The sequence below is a fragment of the Aaosphaeria arxii genome (assembly GCF_010015735.1).
Source record: "Aaosphaeria arxii CBS 175.79 unplaced genomic scaffold BU24scaffold_11, whole genome shotgun sequence".
Taxonomy (NCBI): Eukaryota; Fungi; Ascomycota; class Dothideomycetes; order Pleosporales; genus Aaosphaeria; species Aaosphaeria arxii.
The window spans coordinates 690,680-708,470 of NW_022983484.1; the positions used below are offsets into that span (position 1 = coordinate 690,680).

At 47.1% G+C, this 17,791-nt stretch overlaps 5 protein-coding genes and 1 non-coding gene across 6 annotated transcripts in view; 2 read left to right on the top strand and 4 right to left on the bottom strand.

The window, feature by feature from the left end:
• BU24DRAFT_472660 (uncharacterized protein) overlaps positions 1 to 1,257 on the top strand; it is a gene marked incomplete at both ends in the record, with an annotated part of 1,922 nt that extends 665 nt beyond the window's left edge. Inside the window, one exon of the mRNA XM_033532748.1 lies at positions 37 to 1,257. Within this exon, the coding sequence (XP_033378843.1) occupies positions 37 to 1,257 (1,221 nt within the window). The remainder of the gene's footprint in view (positions 1 to 36) is intronic.
• An 801-nt stretch (positions 1,258 to 2,058) lies between these two features.
• BU24DRAFT_t79 lies at positions 2,059 to 2,130 on the bottom strand. The gene has a single exon. It is a non-coding gene; the product is annotated as a tRNA-Ala (tRNA).
• Positions 2,131 to 6,648: 4,518 nt separating this feature from the next.
• On the bottom strand, positions 6,649 to 6,960 carry BU24DRAFT_320827 (ankyrin repeat protein; the record flags this gene model as incomplete). Its single annotated transcript, XM_033522926.1, has 1 exon — positions 6,649 to 6,960. A coding segment is annotated over one exon (312 nt), but the record flags the coding sequence as incomplete, so codon positions are not given.
• Positions 6,961 to 7,539: 579 nt separating this feature from the next.
• BU24DRAFT_356326 (ankyrin) lies at positions 7,540 to 7,935 on the bottom strand (the record flags this gene model as incomplete). Its single annotated transcript, XM_033523894.1, has 1 exon — positions 7,540 to 7,935. A coding segment is annotated over one exon (396 nt), but the record flags the coding sequence as incomplete, so codon positions are not given.
• A 4,521-nt stretch (positions 7,936 to 12,456) lies between these two features.
• Positions 12,457 to 13,432, bottom strand: BU24DRAFT_454864 (uncharacterized protein; the record flags this gene model as incomplete). Its single annotated transcript, XM_033531344.1, has 1 exon — positions 12,457 to 13,432. The coding sequence occupies one exon, from the start codon at positions 13,430 to 13,432 to the stop codon at positions 12,497 to 12,499; it is 936 nt and encodes a 311-aa protein (XP_033378846.1). The 3' UTR covers positions 12,457 to 12,496.
• A 413-nt stretch (positions 13,433 to 13,845) lies between these two features.
• Positions 13,846 to 17,192, top strand: BU24DRAFT_496494 (uncharacterized protein; the record flags this gene model as incomplete). Its single annotated transcript, XM_033534199.1, has 6 exons — positions 13,846 to 15,114; positions 15,192 to 15,715; positions 15,767 to 15,799; positions 15,857 to 16,059; positions 16,112 to 16,445; positions 16,500 to 17,192. The coding sequence occupies exons 1-6, from the start codon at positions 13,953 to 13,955 to the stop codon at positions 17,190 to 17,192; spliced, it is 2,949 nt and encodes a 982-aa protein (XP_033378847.1). The 5' UTR covers positions 13,846 to 13,952.
• Between the last annotated feature and the right edge of the window lie 599 nt (positions 17,193 to 17,791).

Sequence of the window (17,791 nt, forward strand, 5' to 3'; positions counted from 1 at the left end):
AGATACACGCCTGTGGAGAGATACACGCCTGTGGAGAGATACACGCCTGTGGAGAGATACACGCCTGTGGAGAGATACACGCCTGAAGAAGAGGTGGTTCGTTCCAACTCCCGCAACCAGGCGCTCGTGGCGGTTGAGAATCTGAGGAAGAGAATCGCGGAAACGGAGGACGAAGACGAATGGCCTCGCAAGAAGCCGGCGTGGGGGTATGAGCTTCCGCCGAACGAGATCGCGAAAACCGATACTGACGTCAAGCACGAAGCGGTGAAATCGAAAGAGGATAGAGCTGCGAGGCTACGCGCATACTGTGCCCGGAAACAGGCTCAAATTGAGCAGCAGCAGCGAGAGAAACAGACTGGATACGGCGACCTCGTGGCTGCCGGATCGTCCAGATCAAATGCAGCTCCATTGTTGCCTTCCACAGCTCTGAGGACATCTAGTATGGGACCTGAGGGTTCAGATCGAAACATCCTCCAAGTCATGCCCAAATCCACTGTGGCACCAAACACCAAGCCCTCTCACGCTACCGATGCAATGAATGAGGTGATGCGTTTGAAGGACCATGAGAAAAAGATGGGCCCCGACTCCAAAAAACAGTTTCGGGACTACATCTTTACCAGAGAAGCCGAAATGGCTACTAAGAATCGTGATATAGAGGCACACAGTGAGTCTCAGAGCCGGCTCGTGGAGGACCTGCAGAAACAACTCCAAGCTGCGAAGTCTGAGATCGAGAAACTTCGTACGATGCACCCTACGGCGCGCCCAGTCCAAGGTGAGCAGATCAAAGGGCCCAATGAACTGTTGAACGATACCCGCAAGGATGCACCCAGGCACGGCACTGAGAAAGCAGCGATGCAGGTGCACAATCGATCTGCAGAATCAGAGAGTGATGCAAATCGCAAGCTGGAGAAGACTCTTCAGCCCTCTATCCAAAATCTTCAACATGAAGCAGAGATGATGGGAACACTCTTGGCGCGGCTCACAGTTACGCATGGATGGATGCAGGACCGCATTAGGAAGTTGGAATCATACGTTCAGGAGTCTGAGGATCGTGATACGCGTCCCTCTATTGACGGGGAAGTGCCTCCTAGTCGCCCCGTCGAGACAGCAAAGCAGCTGGATGACCAGACGAATCGAAATGGTCTTACTCAGCCAGTTCCAATGGCATCGTTGTTTGCTCAACAGGGTGAAGCCTCTACCAACGACAGACGTCCAAGCTCCGTCTGGCAACCTGTTATCAAAAAAGAACCAGAGTGAAAGGCCGGATTATGCCCTCTTTCAGTGGGGTAAGAAACTGTGAGAATTCTCACCTGTCAAAATTATAATGGTTTCATGTACATCTAGTAGTTAGTGAGAGATGGTGTCACAATGTATGTGACACTATTCTGCTCTTTCAACAATGCCAACGAGTATAGTAATATAAAAGTCCTACAAAGCATCTTAATATTAGTGTGAATCCTATCTAGACCAGTAACATATCCTTCGAAACAGCACCTGAACCCCTAAGATCATATCTACGAAGTAGTGCCATTCAAAACAATTTTTGGTTCAACTTAGCATCATTTCGTAATCCTTCGGCAGAGGCAACAATTTACAAAAGCGCCTGAAAGGACCGATGGTTGATTTCTGAGCGGAAGCATCCGTTGAAAAGAACTTACTGATAAAGTTCGATCCTCTATGTTTGATTGTTATTTCCTGTAGTCCAGCTGCATGAATGGCGTTCAATTGACTTGTCGGAACGGTTACCAGAATTTTGTATGTCGGCAAATACGACTCATGTTTGGGGCTTGATTTGCATAGTTCGTGACATCAGCATTAAATATTGACTTAATGTGACTTGCTTGTATCATGATCTAGAAATAATGATCATGCTTGTGAGGCTCAATCAATCGAATCGTCCCGCGTTTTTCGCTAAGTCAAACTATCCGACGCACGGTCCATATCGCCAAAAAAAAGTGTATCCACATCCACCATCACCAACCCAACTCTCGCCTAGAGCAAAAAAAAAATCTTTTCCACAACAACGTCGAGCAGTTGATTCAGAGGACAAAAAAGAAATGGACTTGCTGGGAATCGAACCCAGGACCTTTCCCATGCTAAGGGAAAATTATACCACTAAACCACAAGCCCAGATGACTTCGTTGAAGATTTCGTGACTTGTTGAGGAGATATACCCAGCAACAGGACGAGCACATTTCAGGGAACAATCGTGACAGCATTCTAAATCTGTTCTCTACATTTAATCCTTTAGTATCGATGTATTGTAGGGAGTTTGAAATCTAATTTCAATAATAGGGGCGTCGCAGATTGCCTAGTGGCGTATAAACGATCTCAGCCGTCGCTATTCTTGTTAGCCCCAAGCACAGTGCACTCTTCTAGCAATGGACTCCCCCTGTTCGTTGAATAGCGGGCCTACGCTTCTTGAAATCCATTTTCCAATTTGATACTGTGAGCCCAAATCGAAGGCTATATAGCTTTCTTTGAATCAGTGTTTAGTATTAGGTTTTCAATTTTAGGGGTTCGCGATTCTTTGGAACTTGGCCAACCCGCGAACATGAGAGTCGCTTAGCAGCATCTGGCGTATAAAGAGATACACATTCTTTCTGAATATCTTCCTTATTGAGAATATAGGTAAGTATTATACGCTCATCCTAAGCTGTAAACTTGTAAACTTGTCCCTGGGATACAAAGTCGTTTTTCAAGAACTTCGGAGACAAACTCAACTAACTCGGATTAGCGCTTGTGCACTCTACTCTGAACGTCTATAGTGTGATCAAACTTGCCTATGCTCGTAGCAATGTCTTCCAGAAGAGCATGCAGTGAGATGATTTGACAAGTCGAGAGCCCTTTGAAATCTGAATACATGTAGATGGATGCATCGACATCATAACTACTTCGCTACTCGGCGATCTATAAACACAGGAAGACTCACGTAAATTACCAAATCTTGGCTGAGTCTTTCTCGTTCGTAAATCTTGCTACAAATGTGTCAACGAGCCAGTATGTACTAGCCGCAATACATCTTTGATGCGCCTCATGCTCTAGTACTATGTACACGAGTGTGCGGAAAGACCTACCCCTGATATCACTCAGATATCGTGAGTTCCATTCACAAAGGTTTCGCAATTGCATTTGTTTGGTGTACATAATTGCTGTCTTGAGCGCGACCCACGCATTTGCATAACCTTATCAAAAGAGTTGGAAAGAACATGTTTGACGTTGTCGAAAAAGATCCTCGTAGTTCCTGTCCGCTATAGCTTCGCACTTGTCTTCTATTAGGAGCGTCGTTCCCAACCTTCCATATGCCGCCACTGCTGCTTCTTCAACTATTTAGATCTCATAGAAAGCACTCCCAGGCCACATAGAGAGATAAAACATAACGTCCACGGCCATCTCCCTCCACCTCTCTCACAACAACCTTGCCACCAAAACTTCGTTTCTTGTTTTGTACCCTCGAGGAACACCTATTTGTTCATCCTTCGCCTCCCTTTCGTTTCTTTGCTCCATGTTGCTTCTTCTCTTCTCCCACATGCTCCGTTCAACTTTTGGACCTCAGAGATACTCTAGTCGTGGCTACACTCTCTCCAGCCATAGTTAACTACCAGCCAGAGAAAGTCCTGCGTCACAGCTAGAGATTTATTGTCATCACCGGTCCGGATTTCAAATCGATTGAAGAAACCACCTACTCGCCTCGTCGAACTTCCCATCCAGCGTCCAACTGAAACCCATCGATCTGCGGTGGCAAGAGGGAGGGTATCGTGGTTCTGTAATGGTTTTCTCAAAGGTAGGGATGGCCCCCCAGTGATCTGGATTTCCCCTTTGCCCCATGATGGAAAAGAGCTTGTCTGAGCAGGCGTCTGGTGGATTGGACCCGCAATGCTAGGTGCGTTACCCCCCTTCGTCGCATTGATGACCACTAACATATACTACATCTGAGGGTGCAAGGAGATTCAGTGAGGGCGGCCGGGGTTTTTGTATTGCACAGAACTTCCTCCCCCACCCTACTCAGTCAAGTGTGATTTTCACGCAGGCTGACCCAAAGGAATGGGTGCAGGTCGGTCCATGGTTCGTCCGCCAAATTCTACCTCAACACTTCGGCCAACCAAGTGTTCGATTTCCGGGTAAGGTTCTTTGGGTTGCTACTACCAGTGTTGAACTTGCTCTAACATTTCCTTTCTCTCGCTATTAGGTGCTCCACAATAACCGTTTCTCCCCGTCGAGCCGAAAGTTCTTAAGCGTTCGAATACGAGTTAGGTCACATTGGTAGTTGTGTCACGCAATGGGAGGCGAGATTTCGCGTTCAACAGTTCACTGCTGGTTATCTAGCGGTGTGCAAGTCAATCAAGGGGCTGAGCCTGTACAAGGATCGGTATGATGTACGCTTGCAGTACTGATAGGCGTGAACTGATGCAAAACTGTGTTCGTGAATTTTAGACAGGATTCATTTTGACAGGTGGGTCAGTGGGCGAATTACACAACCCTAGCGTGAAGCTATGTGGATATACCTGCCGCAACTGACTGCACATCATGGAGTAATCCCGTTTCAATATTTCCCCAGGACTAGGTTTTGGAAATTCGATAATGATTTATGATCGAGTGCCATTCAATTTTTAATTTGGTTGAATACTAATTTCATCAAATATTGCAGGTCAGCTTCACAGTTGCACGGATAGAGAATAGGAATCAGTGGACGTATTGTGTTGAGGTAGCAACAAGTACCCGATTGAGAGTATTAGCGGATAGAGTAGCAATTGTAGACTCGCTCTAGTCCTTTCATTTCCTGAATAGCAATCAAGCTTCAATATCTGATTATCCTGTATGCAAGTATTAGGCATGTATTTGTCGGAAGCATATGCAATTTCTTGCTTTGCTATCAGTATGATCCAATTTTCTGGAATTGGCTGTGACCTAAAGAAAAACCGCTAATCTTCTCAATCGGGTACTTGCTGCTACCTCAACACAATGCGTCCACTGATTCCTACTCTCTATCTGTGCAACTACGTCCATGGTATTACTCTTCCATCTGGGTTCGAAGATTGTGACTACGCAAAAGAATCCATCATCCATGACGCAGTCCTCGCAGGCCTTGAAAACACTTTCCCACCTTTGAAGTTGACCGTGATCTTGCACGGGCCATTTTGATGAGTGATAGTTGGATATAATTTCCTGTATATAACTTTGCTCTTACGGCGAGCTTGCGTACAAATTTGTCAGCATTCATTGTTAAAGAGACGTCCTAGAGCATGTGTGAAATCATGAACCTACCAACAAGCGTTTCGTTGAGGGTGAAATAATATTCTTCTCTTTTGTAATCGATACCACAACCGACGACATCCCCTATCCCAAAGGGATGTTTTGCGTCAAAAGCTTGGGCGTTCAAAGATTGGCTCTCGTAGATATATCCATTGTCTCCGTGGTAACCTGCTGTCCACACATTCCACCCCACAAAGTCTTCGGCCAGATCCGAATACTCGCCGCAGAAGCCGATGCCCACGATCGGTGGTTTTGAAGTATCTACTTGAGCATCATCTTTTGGATTCAGTTCTACATTAGAGATTGTCACCTCGAAGAAAAACGTCTCCGAGAAACGAGTGAAGAACTGTCTAGGGGGAAAGGGGTGGTCAGAACGGAGACTCGTCATGGCCGAGTGATGCTCTGGGACGGGTAGTTAGTAGACTGTCAGGAAATGTTCAACCAGCACTCACTGTTGAAGACAGCGACAAGTCCCCCCTCTTCTATCTGGAAGTAGTCTTCCAAATCAAGCTCTGGCTGCACCCACAATTTGGGTTTGATGAGTGATGTCATTGTTAGCCATGACTCATCCAAAGGAGGCACAGATGTAGGCACCCGGTCGAAAGCCTGATGGATGAAATGGTCAAGGTTCCAGCCGTCATCATCTAACTCAGCTGAAGATGTTGCTCTGAGATCCTTGAGCTTGTCCCATAGGTAAGATCCGTCGACTTCGGTCGCAATGCGCAACTCTTTAAAGCCAATCTTGACATCGGTTGGAACATTAGTTCCCTTTGGTATTTTGTCTGCACAGGCTCTGAGAAACTTGGATTTGACGATCCTTCGAGTGATAACGCCTAGCTCAAATGCTGACGCATGTCCAGGTTCATGTCGCTGGAATGGATTCAATCCATATCTGACGAAGCGTATTGCGAGGCTTTCTTCTTCACTTTCCTTTCCACGTCTAGAAAGACACGCTTCTAGCCCATTTGAACCCTCGCCTGGTAGTCTTTCTTTAAGTAACCCTGCGTCTCTATCCAGTAAGACATCGACCAGGTCTAGAATGTTTTCGTTGTTCTTGCATAATTTGATCGTCCTCCAGTATGCGGCAATCAATCCCTCCTTGCCCACCGTGTAGTCAGAGTCGGGGTTGTCGTTTTCACGTAGCAAAGCTTCAAGTGGTTCGAGATCACCCCTATCAATGGCCAGTTCAAGGCAGGAGACATCATTACCAGTGTTCAGCTTCGGGTCAGCTCCATGATCAAGCAGCAGCTGAACGATGGACGCCGAGCACCTTGTGCACCCAAGCGCCAAATGAAAGGGGGATTTTCCATCCTCTGTGTCTCTGAGATTTATGCATGACTGTCCCTTGTGTTCCAGCATAGACGTTACCATATTTGGACTGTGCTCTCGTACCGCCAGGTGCAAAGCGGTCCGGCCATCGTCCGTAGTAATTCTTGGATCCGCGCCGTGTTCGAGCAGGAACGTCACTATTTGCTCTTCTTTCCAGGCAGTAGCAAGATGGAGAGGGGTGTAATTGTCTTGTTTCCCGCGATTCGGGTTGGCGCCGGACCCGATCAACAATTTCGTAATCTCTAGATTGTCAACCCCAACATGCAGTGGAGTCCAGCCATCATAATCGCCCTTGTCAAGGTTTGGGTTCAGCTCGAGGAGTTTTGTGACAAGTTCCAATTTCCCAGTAAAGGCAGCCAGCCATGTTGCTGACTGTCCAAGTGAATTCAGCGCATCAACATTTGCACCTGCGTCGAGTAGAGCCTGTGCAACTCGTACGTCGTTAGAACGAACTGCCAAATGAAGCGGAACACTGCCCGCTCCATTACGTTCATCTATCAAAGCTCCAGCCTTTACAAGTGTTTGGACATTGTCAAGTTGCTGCTCTTGGACCGCGATGTGGAGGGGTCTGTTGTTACGTAGTTCGAAATTTGGATCCGCACCCGCCTCTAAAAGAATGCCAATGATCTCGGAAGACCTTTTCGCAGCTGCCTTATGTAGCAGCTTTCCCAGTGATGAAATTTGGTCCTCGGTCCTTGGCTGACCTGGTGCGTAGAGGGTGTGGAAAAGCTTTTCAAAAACGATAGGCGCGGAGGACTCTATAGCCCATTGTATCCCCGAGGCTTCTATATCGGCCTTGCCTTGGTGGTTGTGTGCGTCAAGAAGCAAATCGACCAACGATACATCATTGCGCTCGATTGCATAAAAGATGGGTGGCTTCATGTCATCATCCCGAACATCTACATCTGCGTTCCTTTTAAGGAGATACTTGATGGATTCCACATTGCCTTTTCGAGTGGCGTGGTGGAGAGGTGTTTGGCTGAAGATATCAGTTACATTAGGCCCTGCGCCAGCCTGAAGTAAAATCTCCATTACCTCAACAGCGCAGACCGAAAGGTGAAGTGGTGTTTCCATAGTACGGGAGCGAGCGCTTGTGTTGGCTCCACGAGCAAGGAGCAATTTTGCTATGCCAGCCTTGCCAGATCGAGCAGCTTTATGAAGTGGAGTTTCCCTGTCAACATCGGGTGCATCAACACTGGCCTCGCGATCAAGTAAGGTCCTGGCCATGTAGGTCCTGCCTTTTTCAGCTGCATAGTGCAAGGGAGTTCTCCGCTGGCCGTCTACTACATTGACAGAAGCCCCGCACCCTAGAAGTGTGCGTGCAATCTCTACATGGCCTTTCGAAGCCGCCATGCAGAGCGACTGCCCACCGAGGTATTCCTCATTGGGAGAAGCGCCAGCTTTTGCTAAGAGGTACTGAACAATCAGCAACTGTCCTGTTTCTGAAGCTGCTATGAGGACTCGACTATCGATATTGCTCCAGGTTGGTGATGTCAGTAATGATACGACAGAAATATGGCCTCGTCTTGCAGCAAGTTCTGCCGCCTCTTCAATGATGCCATTGTCTAATCCACTATCAGGACGAAGAAGGATCTTTGCAACGTCCGTACAGCCCATTTCGGCGGCGTAATGAAGCGCAGTCTTCCCCTCGCTTCGTGTATTTATTACTGGACCGAATTTACCGCTGTCATCCAGGGCAGCGACAAGCAGAGAGGTTGTGGCTGCGTCGCCGATCTCTGCCGCAATATGCAAAGGAGTACAGTCGTTGATGTCGGGTATATCAGCCAGCTCCTGGAGTGGCAAGTATTCGACTGCGGATGAACATGCCAGCGCAGCATAATGCAGGGCTGTTCTGCCCTGTTTGTCTTGGAGCGTACAATCTGCACCCCGTTCGACTAAAGTGTTTGCCGCGTTGATATGCCCCACCATAAGGGCGGTAATTAGTGGTGTTCTGTTCGAATTGTCGAGCTTGTTGATTAGACTTGAATGCCCGGTTCCTCCAGGCTCATTTCTATCACCGCTCTCGCCCAATAGAACAAGCATAACCCTGGTATGTCCGCCAGCTGCTGCACAGTGAAGCGGTGTCCTCCCATCTCCATCTGGCTCAAAAGGTTCTGAAAGCAGATTCAATAACACTCGAGCAGTTTGAAGGCTACCCATCAGAGCCGCCTTATGAAGCGGAAAGCACCTCGATATGTCTTTGTCTACGGATTGCAAAAGCTGAAGTACTAGCTCTGCGTCATCGTTGCAGATGGCGCATTCTAGTTGATAACTGAAATCGGATTCAAAGACCGCAACGTTTCGCTCCAAATACCCGTGTCGAACGCCGACCATGCTGAATTTGACGGTGGAAGAAGTTCCGAGGAGCTCCGATACAATTGATTCGAGTCCAACACTAGAAGCCATGTTAATTGCCAGCTGGTGCTCTGATGATGTGCCGCGCGATTTGGATCGTGCCTCAATGCCGTCTCGAGGGCCACTCACTGGTTCAGTGACGGCTGAACTAGAAGCCATTGTAGTGTCTATCTGCTGCTCAGTAGTGGCATTTTTGGAAGAATCTGTATCTCTTCCATGGCAAATTTGATAAAGCTGAAACCATCTCTGCCCCAATTCAGGAGTCAACAAGAAGTTGACTACCGAATCCTTCATAGCCTGGTCCGGGTCCTTGATGCGAAGAAAATGGGTGGGCCAAAATCGGCAAGCGTAATCAAGAAACCCTAAGGTTCCGCCTTCGCTTTTAATGTTCTCCTTCTTCCAAGAGACCTCTGAGACGTATAATATCCACTTGTTCGAGTACGCTTTGTCAATGACTGGCGAGGTATCGGGTGATTTCATGGTCGCGTTCTCTACCTCAGATTCCCCAGAGACACTTAGGGACTCGTCATCAGGGTGGGCCCGTAGATCTTTCAAGACAAGACGAAGGTAATGAAGACAAAGACGAGTGAGCCCGCGGTCATCTTCAAGGGCCAATCGCCTCTTCATTGAACTAGTTGCGAATATTCGTTTTGATTCTTCGCTAAAGATGCGTCCGCCATTGGCTCCTATGGATACTATAAAGCGTAAATGTCGTCTGAGATCGCGCTCAATATCCATGGACATCGCTGCCTGAACATCATCGATATCTGAATGATCTAGTGTCATGGCTGTGGCTGTAGCGAGCTCCTGAAACCGTAGTGGACGTATGGGCCACATCATCCACGAGATTGCCGATGCTACCCAATAGAAGACATCGATGTGATTTTGCCGAAGAGCTGCGATTTCCAGATCGAAGAACTCTTCTTCGCTTTTGGGGCTACCCTCGATTTTTCCTTCGATCCCTTCTGGGGTCGTTAGGGAAAAGGAGTCGAAAAGACGTACTAAATAACAATCCATTGCAGAAAATGATCCTTGAAATGATTTAGCTTTGGTCGTAATCATTTTCTTGATGACCATGGCATGTTCCCGTCGAAAAGCCGTGGAAACATAGCTCTGGTCGAAAAGGGTGGTTAATCGATCATCAATGAACTTCGACCAGTATTTCCTTTGCCTCATTTGAAGATCAATCCGATAGACCTTTGGAGAGAAAGAATGTTTGATGCTTTTGTGACTGCTCACGAGGAATGTGCATTTAGAACCAGATGAAACCAAAAGATTTCCCAGACTCTCGAACCATGATTGAAGAGTCCCAGGCCAATCATCGTAATCGAATACGATGACTAGGAATTCCAAACCTTTACTCCGCTGTAGTACGGCTTCAAGTAATCTCTGAACAGTGTCCAGGGACCATAGATCATGGCGACGGATCTCTGCTACCATAAACCAAACTGCATAAAACAATGATGGTCTTTGTGAGAATATTTTGTGAAGCACAGACACGTATGCACTGTACAATGTTAGGGCTTTCTCTCCCACAGGGAGAAGGTTGTCGATGACGATCGCTGGGCCTGTCTGGCTCATCTCTCCAGCAATCAGTTTCAAGATCGCCGATTTACCACATCCTCTAGGGCCAAGAACCTGGATGGAGGATTTCTGGGGAAGATTCCGAAAGGGAATATCGTCGAGAAGTGAGTTGTACATGGTTTTAAGAGTACCGATGTCCTCGAGACTATCCAGACATATATTTTCAAATATCAAACGGCAAGAGGGCGCGAGTATTTGCAAAATTTCAAAATAGGCTTCATGGAAATTGTGATTTGATTCGGAGTCGAAATGCCCAAAGATCGCTAAGACAGAATTAGTACCAAATTAGGACGTATAGGTGTGAACATACAGTAGTGTTGTGGGCCGGTAAGTACGAAGTGCGCATTCAGAGATTTCATTTGTTCCATATTGTTTATATCACAAGTTGCGATACTTCTGAAATTGGTGTGTCGCCACAAGACACAGGTTTCGTCGGTTCTGTTAAGTTTGCCTAGGTCACCGATGACCTACATATAATTAGCAATTATTGGTTCGAGATCCACATTGAAACCCCTCAGTTCTTACTGGCTCAGGCCAACCAATTCCATCGCTCTCAATGAAGCTTGTCGTTGCATATTTGGCAACATATCTGTGGAACGCATGAGAGATTTGGGATACCGAGGTCACTAATCCAGCGAGAACTTTGGAGAGACGCCCATGCAGTGTGGCATCGGATGCCTTGATCACATCAAGCAAAGTCTGTTCCCATCCTCGCTGATTATCTGGATGATGAGGAGTCACAAAGAACACCTCAACTAGATTTAGTATGACGGAAATAATTTGGGAATGTAAAGTTTTACTCACCAGTTTAGACACACTCAGCCCTATGCGATAGTACTTTGGAGTTTGGTTGGCGGCGATAATGGCCTAAAGCACATTTAGAAAAGAAACCAGAATCACATCCTCTGAAAAATGAGCATTTTCTTTACCTGTTTAACAACAATGCCCCCAAGACCGTAGCCAGCAAGGACAATCCTGCTAAGATCTGCATTGTCGGACAGTATTCTTTCTAGAAGATCCAGAGCCTCCTTCTCGATAGATATCTGCGAAGGAGGGTCCATAATAGCGCTGGCCGCAGAGAGTGTATCCCAATCATCCGTAGCTTCCTCTGGCGAATCACCTTCGATTGCGATCGCTACATCGTTGTGGACCTCGACAACTTCAACGCTCTTTTCACTTCTATCATTTGCTGGAACTTTTCCCTTCAAGGTTTGCGTAGTGTCCTGATCAAGGACTCCCGCGGCTGTGAACCCAATACCAAAGACTGAGTACGGCACGACTCGCGCCTGTGGAAGGAGATGGTACAACATATCAGGTATATTGAAAACTGTCTTTTCCTGATCTGACAACTTCGAGGAGCTGGCAGCTCCCGGGAAGCCTACTAAGTATATGCTGATCCAGTAAGTAATAGCCAGAGCTTCGAGAAGACGTTGATTTTGCCATACGTATAATCCCATTCCTCTCTCTTTTCATCCTCCTCCATTGCAGCTAGCATGTGCATTCCAGAGCTTGCGAGGCTAGGAGAAAAGCCAACGATAAGTGGCAATGTTGTGTCTAAGTCGCGCCATGTCAATGATAGCATGAGGCGTTTGATATCTAGGCTACGTGACCGCCTGGTCAGCTTCCCAGCGCTTCTGAATGCACCTGGAAGCAGCTCGACGCATTTGGTAACCCGTACTCGCAGGCTGCAATCTGACTTCAGCTTTCGTTTCGGATGTTGCACCAACTGCCTGGTGTCCTACCTGTGACCGAGTAAAAGGGGCGGACCGGGCCTCCCTCGCCTACCCTGGCGTCAATATGTAGTTCCTGTTAATTTACCACCAAGCAATGGGAACATCATCTGCACCCCCAAACCCCCGCATTCACGTTAACGCACGGACGCTCAGCTACCACGACGATAAGTGGCGAACCAAGGAAACAACTGCATTCTATGTTGAAGACATGACTTTAGTATCTGTGCTCACAAATGATTACACTAATTCGACAGGTCCTCCACAGACGCAGTCAAGGCTGTGGCTCCAAGCACAGCCGCCATTTTGTCCAGCCTCTGGGCATTCAAATTGTTTTCGTCAACCGCTTCTGCCAATTTGTCTTCCAGGAATCCTGCCAATGTTGCCGGCCTGATATAATGGTGTGCCTTGCCTGGCTTGAAGATGATTGGGTCATTTGCAGGCGAGAAACCTAATATGTCCCGGAAACCCTTGACGAGGTCGTAGAGAAAGTGAGCTTCCGCATCAACCTTGACTCTGGCAGTGAAGCATCTGGACTCGCTCGTCCGCCTCACTAACACAGCGGCTCTTAAGTCAGTCACGAGCCCTGTCTGTGCTGTCTCGTTCTCTGTTACAGTCAGGCGAACACAGTTCGCAGGCCCATAATCCCGAACGCGGGTATCCAGAAAGATGGAACCAGTCAGACTCGCTCGATCAGTTTTTCTATAGCTTGTCTTACGCTCCCAGGTCTTCTTGCTGTTCGCCCCCACGTAGGTCGTACCAGCGTTCGCAGCTACCTCAGCTCCTTTGGTACCCTCAATATCAATTTCCGTCGTTTCCCCAAGCGTAAAATCACCATTTGGCCAGAGGCATATAGGGATGGGGTCCTCGTTCTCGTCCTTCTCCTCGTCTTGGAATAGAATCGTAATAGTTGCCTTCTGAAGCCTCCTTTTTCGATTGATTCCATGGAAGCGGAAGCCAAAGACAATCAAGCTAGACGGAATACCGTCTTCAGTTTCAGTCCCATGTACGATGCGGTCAATTCGGGCTTGCACCAACAAGCCTTGACAAATATCATCGACAATGCCCGGGCGCTGTATTTCTCGCCCTTTATTTCTTGAATGATAACCACGGTCCTCAATGCTGGTGTTGAGCTGTATATGTACAGCGTATTCATCGGAAGAGATCGCGGGTAGAGCCATTGAACTGATAGAACAAAAGTCTTGATTTAAGTTGAAGAATATTCTGTACTCAGATTGCCGAGTGTTCAACTACAGATGCACCACCTTTATAATCGATATGCGACAGCCTAGATAGGAAGTCATCTAAAAAACGATGATGCCTTTTGTCCTTCCTGTGCATGCGCAACGCTGCCATTGGAACTCGTATGTTGCACCGAATTCGGTGGCGGGCTCAGCGTTATCCATTTGCGGACGTCAGCTCGGTTCTTTTCACCTGCCTTGTCCCGGCAGATGTAGTCGAGATAATTTTAAGAGAGCTCTCTTACAGATTTTCAGCTAGGCTGAATGAGGTAATCCCGGCATGTGTTTGTAATATGTAAACCAGGCTGAGCACGCTTCCTTGTTGGTTTCTCTATACTTGTCTTAGCTAACCTCTCCAGTCGATACACCAAAGCTATCAATCGAACATCTTTCTATTGACTCAAGGGCGAATTATCCATCTAACCTGCTCGAAACCCATTCGTGGCGAGCAGGCGCAAGCATGTCTCAGTCAAAGGGTAACCGCCCTTTGCGTGACCAAGATAAACTGTCGCATTTGCAAAACAAAAGTCAACTAGACTCGGGATTCGATGAAGACCAAAAGAAACTATTCTTGGACCTCATGGCGGGAAGGCCTGTTGATATGGATGGCTATAGCGACGAGGTACTAGCTGCCGAGGACTATGAAGGGAGAAACCTCTTGTATCGAATTATATTTCAACTGAAGAGGAAGAAGAAGGAGAAAAACGACATCGTCTCTCCAAGCATACTCGCCCTTGTCGATCGAATAGTAACCATCGAACCTGAAATTCTCACTCAGGACATCGGAAACGGCACGTTACTTACCGAAGCTGCAGATTCCAGGCCTGATATCTTTTTCCGACTGCTCGATCTCCTATTACCTGATCAACTGCGTACTTGTCTAGATATATCCGGTAATGAGTGCGACCAAAACTGCTCCTTGGCACCTTTTCGTGAGCACGTCCTCATCCAAAAATATCATCGGCACAGGATCAGCCCATCGTCTGAGCTGGATGATAAGAAAGTCAATGATCAGGATGAAATGGCAAAGGTTACAGAGATTGCAAATGACAACGAAGCTGCATGTCTACATTATGAGATCGATATGGACAAGGTCAAAAAAATGGACTCAAGGTTGAGAACAGTAATCCTAGGGTCTCCAGAGAAGCTGCGCGACTGTCTACGTTTGCTCATACGGGCAGACAATCTTGACCCTGGGTCAAATGTGACCGCTCCTCCGGTGATTCCTTTGCAGAGTTTCAAGCGATTTCTCCCATTGTGCGCCTCGACTACTTTCGAGAGTGCAGTATCAGAAGGGTTAAGCCCACTTCAACTCGCAGTTCAACTGTTCAGAGAATCCAAAGTTGATTACACCCATCTGTTTCTGATTGTTGAATCATTGGTGGAGATATCACCTACCTCAATATACTTCAGTGCTGGAGATAATGCCGGAAGGGATAAGGGAAAAACAGCCTATCGTATGCTGGGGGAGCTAGGCCTGAAGACCGGTGTGAACGAACCTGTCGAAAGGAAGAATTCTCGCCTGAAAGCAGTGGAACTACTAAAGGAGACTTGTATTGGTCTTCCGCAGGAAGACTTGGACAAGAAACTCAAATATCTCTACTCAGATAATGAAGAAGGTTGTAAGTATAACCTTGCCCACAGCCATGTCAAGTTGACAATATATGTATAATGATGCGCTGTTCCTAACTACGCATAGCAAAGCGAATAGGTCTCAACTTGCTCAGTGAGACTGAAAGGATTGACAAAGACTACGTATCAAAAGTGAGGAATAGATCGAAAATGCATTTCGAGACCATCCTGGCTTCGGTACGGCTACCATACTGGAATCCACAACATCGAACAACTTTTCCGCTCAGTATTTTCGAGTACCAAGCGGGGGAAATTACTAATACCTTAGCTCCAGCTGTTGACCCATACGTTGGAATCTTTGACTGGTTAAGAAGCCGAGGTGTGGGGAAGATCTTCACGGTGGAAGTCGACGATATGGGCACGGAACCACACAGCAATGCTGCGATACGGGACTGTCTCAGGCCTGAGGTGTCGAAAGGATCATACAAAGACTTGAACATTGAGGTTTTCAATTGGAAGAAACATGATATCTGCAGCCACACCGTGCTTGCCGCCGCTCCAAACGCGAGGGAAGTCTACCTGTATTCTTCTGGGAATACAGCCGTGCTCCGGGGTTGGGCACATAGTTCGGATTTCGGGCAGATGAAAAACGTACGCACTTCCAAACCCCTTAACATAGCCGCCATGGCTAACGCATCACAGCTTGAAAAGATATACATCAAAATATACGCTACAGTATGTCTTCCCATCCTACATTCCATAGGCTCATACTGATTACGAATTTCCCTCCAGAATGCAAGTGACTTGAAAGATTGCGAGGACTTTAAAGATGACTTCAAATGCGCTCTTGCAAGAAATTGCATGCGGCTCAAAAAGGATGACATTGAGATAAGCCTTCCCGACCCACAATCCAGCCAGGATGGGGGCGGCATGAATGAGAGTAGAGCCGAAAATGACCCCATTGACGACGATGACGGCTTCCTTGTCCAAAACTCGTTAGTCTCCTTCAACCTCTGTCCGAACCTGCCTAGTAACAACATTTGACAGATTGAGTCCCGATGATTGGATTAATGGGCTGGCTCATTTCAAACAATTCGTACAGGACATGGCCAACAAGATAACAGACGAGAAAAAGCGACCAACCGTTCGAGTGGCAATTTTGGATGACGGGGTCTCGTTGCGCAGCTTGGCAGGAAATGATGAGACTGGAAAGTCCTTCCGAGGCGATAAGGTGGAGTATTGGGTAGGTTCTTGTAGCCATGGCACACAAATGATGCAATGCATCCGGAAGTTATGTCCAATGGCCCAGCTGTACATTGGCCGGCTCGACGATTCTCGGCAGGCCGAGTATCAGAAATTTACGACTGATTCGTGTGCAAGAGTAAGTCTACCCTGAGATTACTTTACCCGTTTAGTAACATTTGTCCTCCCGTAGGCACTTGAATGGGCGGGAAGGGAAGCAGACATTATCTCAATGAGCTGGTCATTCAAGAAGAAGGGAGAACGCAGAGATGAAGGCGAAGACAAGTTCAATGGGCTACTGAAGACAATATCCGAAGGCAGAGATGCTGTAATTTTCGCATCTCTTCCCGATAAGGGAGCTAACGCCAACATTCTGGAGTATCTGCCTGTTGGACATGAGAAGAGTGGCGTGATCAAGATTGGCTCAACCAACAGATTTGGCGCCGAAGCACCGGAAAATATTCTTGCGAAAAGGGACTTTCTTCTGCCCGGCGAGGAGATCGAAATCTCGCCAGGAGAAAAAGAATATGGAAGCTCATACGCTACAGCCTTTGCTGCAGGTCTGGCGGCTTTGATGCTCTACTGCCTCAAGGTTCATCAAGCTCTCGAGGAAGATTATAATGATCGCAAGAGCCCGCTAGCCTTAAATCTTAGCAATGAAGACCTTGTGAAACGGGTGAAAGAGGCCAGGACTTTGGAGGGAATGAAGAGCATATTAAAGGTTCTGAGCGTAAAATCAGCTACCGCCCAAATTCCGGACAAGGGCTTTTTCCTCAGACCTTCTGTTGTCCTTGGGAAAAGGTTTGGCGATAACGATGGGCAGCAGATTTCTAAATTGCGGGAAATATGTTCAAAGATTCTGCCTCTGGGGGAGAACATTGCGTAATTGCAGGTTCCAACAGAAGAGTCATGGCAAATGTAGACCTCTCAACCAATCTTATGACGACCAATCTGTTCTGGATCGTTAAATTGAACACATTCGCACATGACATCTAAATATAGACGTTCGGAAGCCCAAAATATGCCTACCACAAAGATAAGAAAGAGATGGTATTATGCTTCGAAGCGCGTTCAATATGTCTATTCTCAGAGCGGTAATCCGTTGTAGAATCATTGGATAGAAGCGCGCGTCAGTCTCGCCCAGTGCGCCAAAAGCAAACAATAACATCTGCTGTTATGTGCCAATCTGTCCTTAGTTTTATCACAGTGCAAATAGTGTATCAGCATGAAGCTATTCGGAGGCCAGGTATGTAGGCGTGAGCACTACAAGCCAGGATAAACTTCATGACAACCCTGTAGAGTCTCATCAAAATTGGCAAAGCGAATGAACAATGACAATAAAAATGCACTCCACAGTGCATCCCCCTCTCAGTGAATTATGTGCGCAAATCACTCAAAATCAATTGAAGGGAACATTTTCACCCCAAGTTACTACTTTGCACATGGACATTGGCACCTAGCCATTTAATCACCAGCATACCGGCG